The sequence below is a fragment of the Cyprinus carpio genome, chromosome A5 (genome assembly GCF_018340385.1).
Source record: "Cyprinus carpio isolate SPL01 chromosome A5, ASM1834038v1, whole genome shotgun sequence".
Taxonomy (NCBI): Eukaryota; Metazoa; Chordata; class Actinopteri; order Cypriniformes; family Cyprinidae; genus Cyprinus; species Cyprinus carpio.
The window spans coordinates 17,552,878-17,566,497 of record NC_056576.1 but is presented as its reverse complement, the minus strand read 5'-3'; the positions used below and the strand labels follow the sequence as shown (position 1 = coordinate 17,566,497).

The window sequence follows — 13,620 nt, the reverse complement described above, 5'->3', positions numbered from 1 at the left end:
AAAAATATTCTATTAAATATAACCATATATTTTAATATTTGCCTTAAGAATTGAATTATGCTCATTTAGTAAGTGAATAAAGGCTGAAAAATGGTATGCTGTAATCTTATATTTGATCAAATATGTATTGCATATTTTGACAGTTTCTCATTCAAAACAAACATGCAAAAAGCATTATTACAAGAAGACATACAAGGCCTTGGAACAGGGATATTACAGTCATCAAAGGTTATGCTTATCTATTATAATAAAAATAAAAAAAACCATAAGACGGTTAAAATGCATGGATTTTTTTTTAAAGCCTTGGGCCAATACAAAAATATTACGATATATATAAAATGCATGGATTTGTAAAACGAATTAGGGCATATTTTATAATTTTACTAGTATTTTATAAACTTTTATATATTTTAGACAATTTTATAAGTGGAAGATTATTACAAGCGAAAATTTTATTTTAAGAATTCAAATATTATATAAACAACTTTCTTGAAAATAGAAAGAAGGCATTCTTTTTATTATGAATGTAAATTTTTGCTAGGAATAGTAATAAAATTATCATGTACGTAATATGAAGAGAGTCACCGAGAAACACAATTTTGGTTAATACAGAAGTTCGTTGATACAATATTAGAAAAATCAGTTCAAAACACAAAATACGTGGATGCTTGTATCTTCGAAGTGAGGACAAAAGCAGCATAACAACCCTGTGTTTATGACATAATGTAAATCCTCATAAAACATATAATGTTGGCTGATATAATATAGCAGAGAATGTGCGCATTGCGCATGCGCAGTTTCGGCAGCTCAAGCAGTGTGCGTGTCTCTTTAATTACGTGCTGTGCGTACGCGGTGTGTGTTTGTGTTGCTACACTATTTGACAGCTTGACTATTCTGTTCCTGCGCATTACCACTACAGACAATCCGACACCGACGGTGGGAGGGGGGCACATTTTCTCTTGAGTTGACAGCACTGGATAATATAAATGTGTGGTTTTATGTAGCACGCTAAAGATTCACGAAACGGAGGCCATGTAACGATCAACTCAGGTTTGTTCGTAGAAGATGCTCGGACCCGAGGGCTGGTGCTGGAATTACGAAGTCATGATGTAGTCATTGAGCTGGGGATCTGTAGCGTCCAAAGACGGTGTTTCTCATCTGATAATCGGTAATATTTCCTTTCTATTCTTATAAATCCTGAATATACATTCGGCGTCATATGCGCATGCAGCATTTTTTATTCATCGCAGGCGCGTTCCGAGTCAGCTGAACTGACTGAACTGAGATGCCCAAAAATGTTGTCTAGGTAGGCAGCTCACTAGGGTTTGAAATACAGCTTTTTGAATGGCGACCAGTGAGGGAGACGTAAGCATGCATTATTTGATATGAATACCATTATTAAATAGAAACTTAGATTAGCTGCCAAAAAGAAGGGAATTGAAATGAATCGCTAGATGGGTCATGATGAGTCAGTTCGACGATGCAATGCAGCACCGACCCAGAATACAGCTACTATCCTCGCTGCTGCACTGTCGGTAACGTGACAGAATCGGAACGGGTTTATTTGAGACAGACTTCACACAGGACTAGACTGTGCAACCGATCTGAGTTTTCTGGAAGAAGTTGTGCGCTTCTCCGGTTTCAGGACAGGCATTGAATGTCACACTTTCACCGAAATGCTTAGTCAGTTTGCTTAACTGATTAAACTTTTAAGCACAGGTGGTAACACTAACACAAAACATTGTATATCTTTTTGATAAGAACACGTTTTGCAACCCTTGCACAAAGGTTAATATGTAACTGTAGTTTGGACGCAAATGGTTAAAGTAGTAACTAGTCATTATATTTATATATATATATATATAATATATATATATATATATATATATATATATATATATATATATATATACACACACACACACACACACACACTTACACACACAAACATACATACATACAGCACACTAAACAAATACAGCAGCAATAACTGGTGGTGTGAAAATATCATACATTTTTTAGGTAAGATGGCCTTCTGAATTGTTTGGTAGGGAAACATTGGACAAAAATATAATGTGTATGTAAATAGAAAATAAATCATCATAGCTGATATTCCCATCTGTGAAAAAGCATGAATTTGACCTTTTGTTAAAGGCACAGCTCACCAAATAATGTACATTTTGTCATCATTTTCATGCTCATGTTGTTGACTTTCTTCTCTCCTTGGAACACAAAAGAGAATGCGATCTCAGATCGTTTTCTATAGAAAGGGGCTATTCACATATGCGTTTTGCTTTTAACTGCACTGCTTTTCCATTGTTTTTCTATTTAAACATGCACTAGATGCACGTATTTGACCAAAGCAAGTTAACTTTTTTTTCTCAAGACCTAGCCTTTTTTTCTTTTCACTGTCCTGTGTCTCTGTGTGAACCGTCTCTGCTAATAGTGAGTCCCAAACATGCTGCTAATATCTCTTTTTGTAAAAGAAAAAAGTTCTTAGGGGCTGTTCACAAACAAGTTTTTGCATTTCACAGTGTTACGTTTCAATTGTTTTTCTACATTTATGCACTAAACGGATGTGTTTGACTGCTGTGCACATGTCTCACGTCTTTTCAGTATCTCATGCATGATGGCATTATAAAACGTGTCTCTGGACCTGTTTTTATTCTCTCCCCTGCCTTGTGTCTCGGATTTTTAAAAGCAAAAAGCATTCTGTATGAATGGCCACTTGTGGGTTTGGAACAACATGACCTTGAGTAAATGATGACAGAATTTTCATTTTTGAGTGAACTGTCCCTTTAAAATGTCACTGTTCCAATGAGACGTTGTTAACATGTCGTGTCTTTGCTGCATGGCTGTATATCCCTACGTCCTGTCTTTTTCCACCCAATTTACTCTCCATCTCTCTCCTTTTCACCAGAGTTCCAACCTTCGTGAGTCAAGATTTTCAACCCTTCTTGAAAATGAGACTTAAGTGAGGCGTGATTAAGGAGATGAAGACTTCCCAGGACGTGAGCTGGCTGGTTCAGGTGGCGCTCTTCTGCGCCTCACTGCTGGTCGTACTAGCCTGGCTCGTTCAGTTCTCGCTGGCATTGCTTCGCCCTAGGTGGTGCACGAGGGTTCAGGGGAAGAGGGAGACCCCATGGCACCTGCCCTTGAGTCTCACCCACCAGACACTGACGGGCGGCGTGTGGGGTTCCCTCTTGAGGCTAAGGCTGGGGCGAGATGGGACAGGGAGTGACACTGAGGCTGGCGTCAAAGGTCTTTTGTCCTCGCTTTTTGTGTTCAAGTCGTTCAGGGAGCACTGGCAGAGAGCTTGGGTGCGTGCACTCAATGAACAGGCCTGCAGGCAAGGGGTGAGTATCAACTGGTGCAAAATTCAATTTATTTTGAGACAATATGGTGGAGAAAAATATGTAGGAGGTTTTGTGTATACATACGCATGTGTTTTCATTGCTCCATGCATATTTATATGTGTGTAAGAGTATTTTTAGGCTATGTGAGTGTGTGTGGGCATAATATCATGGCCTGGCTACTTGTTAGTGAATGTGTGGGTGTGAGAGTGTCAAGGGATGCAGGTTCTTGTGTAACAACCATACATACTCTCTCTCTCCTCCCAGAAAATCTGCTCTGCAGTGAGTATTACACATGACAGGCCTCAGTATACCGTCTCCTCCGGGGCTTCTCTCATGGAACAAAATTTGCACTTATTTTCTCTTAGCTAATCAGTGTAAATGAGAGTGTTTTTTAAATGGCTGTCTTAAACGCAAAGATTTTGCAGAACATGTGACACTCTTATTGCCTACGTGCGCTAGTTTTATATTTAAGAGTGGCAAGCCACTTTCACACAAGAAACCCGTTAAACTGACAGATTACTTTTTCTGCTAACTGTACCACATCTGTTATTCTCATAGGCTTTGGCTGTTGAAATGCTGAAATGAAAGAGCTTCTATCTATTCGAGCAGATGAAGATGTTAGTCAACAAATTACCCCACACAAATTAATGTGTAGAATGAATTTCTTAATTTACTTGTACATGGAAAAGAGTTTTTGTTTCATTGACTGTCCAATTTCTTTGTACAGTGTACACTACCGTTTAAAAGTTTGGGGTCAGTGAGTTTTGTTTAATACTTTTATTCAGCAAAGACACATTAAATTGATCAAGTGACATCAAAGACTTTTACATTGTTACAAAGAATCCTTTAATTAATTAAAGAATTAATTGCACATCAAATCTGGCTGAGAAATGACCCACAAAAGATATTTTAAAGCCAGTATTGTGTTACATGACAAAAGCTTGAAATAGATAAGATATTACAAAAAGTAGCTTTAGAAAGAAATTGTTCTTTTTTCATTTTCTTATTCATTTTTAATTTTTGGGAGAACTGTCCCTTTAATTAGTTTTTGTATTAATAAGATTTTTTATTTCTTATTTTCAATTTTTTTTATTACATTATTTTAATTAATAATTATTTTTTAAGAAATGATACTCGAAATAAGAACCTAAAACTGCCAGTATGTGGCAGTAAATGTCTTAATGAATAAGTAATTGATTGATGGATTGATTCATCCATGCATTCATTCATTCATTCATTCATTCATTCACTTGATTCGTTCAAATGGCTGATTCATTCAGGAATGAAGTAAATGGCTCTTTTATGAATCGGCCATTGAATCATTGGTTCACTGGATTCATTCAAAACGCGAATTCATTCAGAAATTGTGTGTTGCTTGGAGACGCACAACAGTGGCTTTAATGGGTAATATTTGCAATGGCAAAACTGAGCAAAAACAAACAATATTGTGTCTAAAATATAGCACAATATTAAGTATTTATTTATAGAACTGTTTTATAAATCAGTGTTACATTTGCACTCATGCTATTTGGGATTAAAAACAGCACTCGTGTGATATTGCACTCGTTGCACATGTGATATTGCTTATGATATTGATATTGCTATATCATATTATATAAATATGACACAAAAATTCATACAGGGGCATTTTTGCATCAATCTCTCAAATTTTAGGGGCATATAACTGCATTCTATAGGCTCTATCACACAGTGAGATGTTGACCCGCATTATGTTCATCACCAATCAACTGTATAGCTGTGTTCGGCATGAATCCACACTGCGCAGACTGATTGTTGCATGACATCAAAGTACCGTGAAAGCGATTAATGAGAAGATGGCTCCATATGTTTTTGAATTGCTCTTGCAGTACTTTGATGTCAAACACCAATCGATCTTTGCAGCTCCACTTCTAGCCGAAAACACCTTATGGAATATAAGATGGCGCGTTAATTGCGTTAAAAATTTTAACACGTTATTTTCTTACATAACTAATTAATTAGATTAACATGTTAATTCCACAGCCCTGATTATTACATTACTTAAATGATTAATTATAGTACAGCAGTATTATAACCTTTATTTATGTTGATTATTTTTTTTGTGTTCAGCTCGTTATCTCATGGCCAATCAGATACTCTGCAGTTCCACAACAAACAATACAAAATAATAATACTACAATAATAATAAAAAAAACAAAGACAAAACAAACAACTCTATTTAAAAAAACTGGTTTCCTCTGTAGCCCTTCATCTGGTTAAGAGTGTGTTTGAGGGCTGGTGAGTTGTGTAAAGGTCTCCTCTCCTATATTTAACTCTAACTGTATTTGATCTGCGTCTATATCAAAGTTCAGTCCGCCTTAGAAGCTCAGGTGTACTTAGAAAAAATGAACAATGTCCATCCATCCCCTCTGTAGTCATTTTCTCAGTGAGGTCAGGCTGAATTGTGAACAAATGCTTTTACTTGATGAAGTCTTTGAAGATCATAGAACTCGCCATCATTTTAAGCGATTGCTATCTGCATATTTAGTCTGATTAGAAATGGCATTTTCACCCAATATGTAGAGCAAATGCAAGCTTTCAAGGGATTTTCACCTTCAATAAGTGAACTTTGGTTCCAGCACTGAGGTCATACAGAAAGTGTATGTGTGGGGGATCCTTCCATCTCATTTCCTTACTGAGGTCTCCAGCCGATAGTTGTGCCAGTTCAGCAACCTAGTTATTTTCTCAGGTTTTCAAAGTGGGCGGAGGAAAGGCTACAGAATGCAGTTATGCAATTGCTGTCCCTTTATCTTACATTTCTTCACAGTCAGCTGGTTTCTCTGGGAAAAGAGAGGAGGCCGAGGCTAATAAATAACCATTAATTAGTTAGCTGTTTAATTTAAGTGCATTTTGGCTGTGTGCCGTAACTGCAGCTCTGATTGTAAAGCAGTCAGCTGATCCAAACAGCGACTTAGCACTGTGAAGTGCAACGATTCTGCAGACTCTGTATGTGGGGGTATCAGGGACTCCTGAATAAGGACTTTTGCTAATGAATGTCTTTACCGTTAAGAATCTCCACTTGGGCGTGAGTCACAGGAGTTGATGTGGTGTAAAAAAAAATTGTGTGACATTTTCAGATAATAGAGTAAATTCATGCCATTTTTTGGCACAGGGTATGACTAGCATGGTTCTGTTCTTGATTTTTCAGTATTTGCATTTGAAAACTGTTTATCTGAGGTTCCATGATGATGTTATGAATGGTGCGGCCTTCATTAAAAATAGTTTTCTAAACATACAGGTTATATTGGCAGAATGATAGTTTCGGGAAAACATGTAAGCATACAGGTTATATTGGTGCAATGTGTGCTGTTGTGTGAATCGAGCTAATTAAAACTAGGAGTGTAGGGTTTTTGTCATATAGATCTTCCAAAAGTTCGTCGAAAATATCCCTCGTTGATCAATAGGATGCTGCTTGGTTTGAAAGTGACTTCTGTGTGAGCGGTGCTTCATGCATTACTATACTACTGACATTGGAATAGGGACCTCTATTGCTTGCGAAATTTCGCTGTTATGTGACTTTGTGCCTTTTAATACAGGATATTTACCAGACGTCTTTCCAAACCCTCTATTGCATCTGTTTTCAACATCTGTTCTTCTCCAAAAACCCTTCACACAGTAACAAACTGTTGAATTCAGTTCAACTCCTATAAATTTTCTTTCAATTAAACAAAGCAGTGGACCGTAAAGTAAGAGTTTCAAAGCTGAGCTGTATAGAAAATACAGTCACGCTTTGTTTGTCCTTCTCCATTTTAATGATTTTACCTTTTATGATAGGAAACCATTTTATGTTTTTTTTTTTTTTATATAGTTTTAACGTCTGTGATAATAATGTAGAAAGAAGAAAGGGTTGGTTAACAAAGGGGAGACAGTTAACTGGCTCCAATGAAAAGTGGTCAGGGAATGGAACAGCTTTGAATTTAAAGACCTTTTAGATGATTGGACCTTCATTAGCAAGAAAAGGGACGAAGGTGTCAGTGTTCAACCAGGCCTATCAGTTTAATCTGCAATAACTGGATCTTCTGTGCCGTGAAATGTTCGTCACATGACTCTCCCTTAGAGGTGACCTCCGTGTGCTAGTTAAATATTCCTTTGTTAGACTGGGCTTTGGGGAGAAGTTCCCATTTTGGAAGCTTTGATTTAGAATCTTGTCTCCACGCAGACGGGATATCTGCTCTTTCAGCATGCCTGGTCACTGACACCCCAATCCACTCACATCACATTCTTCTGACCTGAAAAACCTGCCGGAGAGGTTGTTCCAGTGCTTGTGAGGTGTTTTTGTGTATGTGCAAGATCAGATCGAGAGCAGAAGAGATCGAGCAACTTTAGCTCTGCCCCTCTGAAGCGCTGAAGTCATCTGTTGACATGGCAACGTGAAAACAAACACCATGATGTATAAACACCCTAGCCATGGCGACCACCTCTCAGGACAGAGAGTGAAGGAGTCAAAAAGTCTTTCATTCTATATTTCTATCCGCTAACCATTGCAATTGTTTTTACTTATTCATCTCATAATTAAGAAATTAATAACAAATTATTAATTATTTACAGTAACAAAAAAAGTCTGACATAATAAAACAATTTAAAACCTTACACATGAAATAATAATAGGAAAAAAACTATAACAGTGCAGTTTATTTAACCTTTTTTTAAACATATTTTAAAAAATCTAAAAAAAAAAGGCAAAAAGTTAGGACAGCTGTGGGGTTGTCCTAAAGTTAAGATAACACACTTAGGAAACGCTGTTCTGTAATAGCTTTTCTTCTAAATGTGGTCCTAACTGAAATTACTATGGATACCAAACAGAAAAGATTGTAAAGTCCCAAACTGAGCAAAAATATGCGATTTGGTGCAGCTGCTGATATTTAGCATAAAAGTAAGATGAAATTCTGTAATGTAATTCAGTGAGATCTTTTTAACAGTAGAGCAGCTGCTTAAAGAAGGGGGGAAAGTCTGATTCGGGGCTCGATGCATATGTGTTTGTGGTTGCCTGAGGCATTGAGATGGAAGTGCATGAATAGCACTTATTCATCCAGACAGAACTTTGCAACTTTTTAATTGTAATTGTTAATATGAAGCTCTCCCAATAACTTCCTACTAGAAGGATTAAGCAGTCATTGTCCATTGGTTAATCTCCTCTGCATGCTGTGGGATTTTAATCTGATTATCAGTTCGCTGACTGTTACAGAGAGAGTGGGATTGGCGTTGGACTTTCTATAAGGAAAGGATTAAAGAGAAGATGATGTATAAAGGATGTGATGGTGTTGATCAGTTTTGACACTCCAAAATGTGTGAATATGGGTTGAACTTGTGTTGAGTAACTTGCTTTGGGTGTATCTGTGTCTATAGGAATCAACCTAGGTGGCAGAGGCCTAAAAACAAGTAAACAAATGGATTGCTATTACTCTACCAGCACCCAAGAGAAACCTTGCTGTCAGTGTGCAGTGCCAGTGGGAATAAAGAGTTGCTTGCTGCAGTTCTGGTCATATTTGGTTGGTTTCAGGCTGCATTTCTATAATGTGTGAGGACTGCTAAGAGGCTTTATCCTTCGTTCGGTCTTTACTCTTTCTTTCTCGCTCAACACACTCACACACACATAAACATAAACTCCCTCTAGTAATCCAGGGATTTGGCTGGGGGGGATCTGCACAGCTGGCTATATGTGGCAATAACAAAAGAAGGACGTCCCTTGAGATTGTTCTCACACACACACACACACACACACACACACACACACACACACACACACACACTTAAGTACACTACTTGCTAATAAACATGGTATAAAAACCACACAGCTCAAAATAAAAAAGCTGTAAAATAACTTGGATAACTTGTCAAAGTTATCAGTTTAACTGGTATCCCTTTTTCAGACAGTAAGAGAGTATATGGCATATTATTAAGATCTTGATAGTTAGTACACTCTCAAGTGCCTGGGGAAAGTTAACTTTGCTTTAATTTTCTCCTGTCATGTGTGAATGTACACCCTGAATATTGTCTTAATATAATAAGACATACAGACCAGCTATCTAAATTCCGGAGGTTAAAGTTTACTGTGTCTTAAAGGGATACTCCACCCCAAAATGAAAATTTTGTCATTAATCACTTACCCCCATGTCGTTCCAAACCCGTAAAAGCTCTGTTCGTCTTCGGAACACAATTTAAGATATTCTGGATGAAAACTGGGAGGCCTGTGACTGTCCCATAGACTGCCAAGTAAATAACAGTGTCAAGGTCCATAAAAGATATGAAAGTCGTCATCAGAATATTCCATCTGCCATCAGACATGCAATCTGGGTTATATGAAGTGACGGGAACACTTTTGTAAGCGAAGAAAACAAGAATAATGACTTTATTCAACAATTCCTTTGTCAACAGTCTCCTCCGTGTCTCTCCATATCACCGTATGCTGCGTATGCTCTTCTGTATCATCCGCGCCACAAGGATGCACTGTTTTTACGTGTATTTAGCTTTGATTTGAAAGAAAACAGCGCATCCTTGTGGTGTGGATGATACAGAAGAGCATACGGTCACAGGCCTCCCGGTTTTCATCCAGAATATCTTAATTGTGTTCCGAAGATGAACAGAGCTTTAACGGGTTTGGAATGACATGGGGGTAAGTGATTAATGACAAAATTTTCATTTTGGGGTGGAGTATCCCTTTAATTTAAAACTGTGCTCTAATCCTAAAATTCAGGGTCAGTAGGATTTTTCTTTTTAAAGAAATAAGTTTTTTTTTTTTGTTTTCAGCATGGATGCATTAAATTGACCAAAAGTGACAGTAAACACTTTCTATTCAACAAAGAATCCTGAATAAATCATGGTTTCGACAACATATTAAGAAGCATAACTTTTTTTCAGCATTGATAATAATGAAATGTTTTCTTGAGAATCAAATCAGCATATATGAAGGATTTTGTAGGATCATGAAGCACTGAAGACTGGCGTAAAGGCTGCTGAAAACTGAACAAAATTGTCCTCACAGGAATCACTACATTTTAAAATATATTAAAAATAAATTACAATTTAGTATATATTAAAATTGAAAACAGTTATTTTAAATTGTAATAATATTTCATTATATTACTGTTCTACTATATAAATGCAGCCTCGGTGAGAGAAATAAAAATCTCACAGACCCCAAACTTTTGAAATGTAGTTCAGCTGTATCCATCCACAGTTTATTTCATTGAGTTTTGTAGTTACAAAGAATGCATGTTGAACACAGTCTTCAAATGGTCATCACGTGGGCAGTAAAGAAGGGCATTTGCCACTGCATGACACATATGGTCTATGCAGAGAACTGCAACATATAGATCTGTCCAAAAGATCTTCAGATCTTATGGCTTATTGTCTTCAAGACCAACTATTTTTAAAATGTAAATGAAAAACAGAATAAACGTTTGATTAATGACGTGGCTGAGATTGAGTTTTTTCATGTCTCTTGCTCTGTGTGTGTGTGTGTGTGTGTGTGTGTGTGTGTGTGTGTGTGTGTGTGTGTGTGTGTGTGTGTGTGTGTGTGTGTGTGTGTGTGTGTGTGTGTGTGTGGCATCTGTGCATATGATGGAATGGTAGGATGGCACATTATCATGCCTGCAGTGCACAGAATAGCACACTGTCTGCACATGCACACACAGAGCTCAAGGTCAGATTAGTCTGTTTATTTCAGTCTCGCTATCATCCTTCTCTTTTCTTTTTCTTGGTAGACAGACTTGAAAATAAGTACTGAATATAATTACCATTTGTGGCATTTCCATGATTCAGAATGCAAATAAAACAAGTGCCCTTTTTGTTTGTGCTAGTTTTCTCATTAATTCTGATGAATGTAAGAATCAGGTAAGCTTCACCTTGCTTCACATTGGCTTATGAATAATCTACAGAGTTGTAAACCCTGCATACTAATAAAATGTTAAGGAATATTAGTCCGAAGATATGTGCATCACTGTGGCCTTCTATTGTCCTTTATTTTGAAATGGCATTGCACTGCCTTAAGTTGTTGGCACCCAATGATTTATATTTTCCCCAAGGAATTTTTGGATCCTTAGTTTTGACATCAAGTTGTGTCATGGTGCCTAAAGAAAGATATTTTTGGTTGGTTCAAATGGTTGTTGTGGTGTGTTCGAAGAGTCCAGAGGGGGATTCAAGACAGGGTGGCTCAAAGTCAAAGTGACATTATACTAATGTGTATAGGAACAAACTCTGTCATCCACATACTGTCTCACATATTCCCTCTTTGTATGTGACAAGCACACACACACACACACACACATACACACACACACCAACAAACTATCAAGGGCCTGACTGAGATTAACACACTACAATGTTTAAAAAACAGCTTAATTTACAAGTAGAATGAGAGGAGGAACACATACACGTAACCACGTTCTCTATAGCAGGGGTCTTAAGCTCAGATTACCTGAAGCTCTCTAGACAGGTGGTGTTCTCTATTGGAGTTGCTTAAACAGGTGAACAGTGGTTTTACAACCATATATTTTAACTGTGTACAATTACTAGGACAATTGTACTCTTGATATATAGACTTATGTCTTACTGATAAGTGCAACAGTTCCAAAAGTAAAAATCCTATTTATTTTCTTCATACGGGAATTGGTTTTTAATGATTTTTATTTTTTTTTTAACAATAAATTGTGTTCTATCATTAGAATTGGTTTAATTATGGTTACCAGGATTGGACTTTGATTTGGGGGCCCTAAACAAATTCCATGTATGGGGCCCAAACACACCAGCTATGTGCTTGGCGCACCCAAGAAAAGCACATGAGAAAATTGTTTTGAGAAATCAAGATAATCATGACACAAAACACAAGGCCTATAAGCCTCAAAAGTGTGGCATTTACCAGCAGGCCCGGTTCCAGAATAAAAACACTATAAAAAGAGTATTTCTTTTGAAATTAGTGAAGTTACTCTAGCCTTAAATAATGTATATCATATTTTTGTCCTTTCCATTGCAATTTCATAAGTGAGTCCCGCATTTATATGCGGCTGTCATTGCCGACACTGTGTGTACATGACCCATCTTAGCAGCATGAAAAACAAGGCTTTTATTTAAAATCTTAATGGAATATGTATACTATAAAGTGTGCAAAGAGCGCCCCGTTTAATCACTAGAACGCTGTCCCCCGATTCCCTGGGGCCAAGAGCAGCTACTTCCCTCGCTTATTAGTTAAGTGAGAATGTCTTCACTGCAGAACACAAGATCCAGGGGGCGTGGTTGGATCCAGATCCAACTCCTCCCACCTTACATATACCTATATCCAACCACGCCCCCTGGATCTTGTGTTCTGCAGTGAGGGGCTTCTGGGTTAAGTCCGCCCCGACGGATACTTCACCAGTGTGAAAATTATGATATTGAGGCAAGTCTAAAAAATATATATATATATATATATTTTTTTTTTTCCATTATTTTCTAGATAGAATCAAACATTGCCCAACACTCCGACCTGTCAGACCAGAGTTGCACCCCTGAACACAGTTAATGCACACATGTCATTTCCTACATATCAGTTATTTGTCTTGTCTGTTGTATCAAACATGCTTTCTGCATGATCTTTATAAGTCTGACTTATGTTGAAAATGCAATCTGACGTGGCTTAAGTGGAATGTGTGGTAATTTGGAAATGCTTTAAAATGCTTGACTGTGCCCTATGGGGGTGGACGGGTCTTGTATTTTTATTTATTTTTTTCTTTATGAATGTTGTGTTCACTGTGAAACCTGAACAAACTGCTGATGCACAGGACATAACAAGCTTTTTCCTGCTGTATTTTCCCCTAGAAACTAAATTTCTTGCAGTTATGTGAAAAAAAAATCAAAACCTCAACACTATTTTGGAGATTTGATGTGCAAAAGAAAGGTGTATCAGAGTGCTAGTGTTCTTATTCAGGCCCACCCTGGGCAATAGCCAGTGTCAAACATGTGGATCACCTCATGATGCTGTGGAAGAGCACAGATGATCATGCAAATGTGTGATGTAAATGACAAGGATTTGTCTCTGTATGCAAATGACACGTATTGTGGTGATTTTTTGCTGAGGAGAGAATTAGAAGGACATGTTGTAATGTAAAACCATCAGCTTCTACATCAACACACATTTGAGTCGGATTGCTTTAGTTGTTCTTCTCAGTGTGTCACACTACATAAAAATCTAATCATGGTGACTGACATTTAAGCATGCAATATTGGGGAAAATCATCATAAATAAGACTTT

At 37.3% G+C, this 13,620-nt stretch overlaps 1 protein-coding gene across 1 annotated transcript in view; it reads left to right on the top strand.

Annotated features, from left to right (window-relative positions):
• The first annotated feature begins 839 nt into the window (after positions 1–839).
• Positions 840–13,620, top strand: part of LOC109084160 (phospholipid transfer protein C2CD2L-like) — a 28,465-nt gene continuing 15,684 nt past the window's right edge. Inside the window, exons 1-2 of the mRNA XM_042755945.1 lie at positions 840–1,168; positions 2,921–3,356. Coding sequence (XP_042611879.1) covers positions 2,994–3,356 — 363 coding nt within the window. The 5' untranslated portion in view covers positions 840–1,168; positions 2,921–2,993. The remainder of the gene's footprint in view (positions 1,169–2,920; positions 3,357–13,620) is intronic.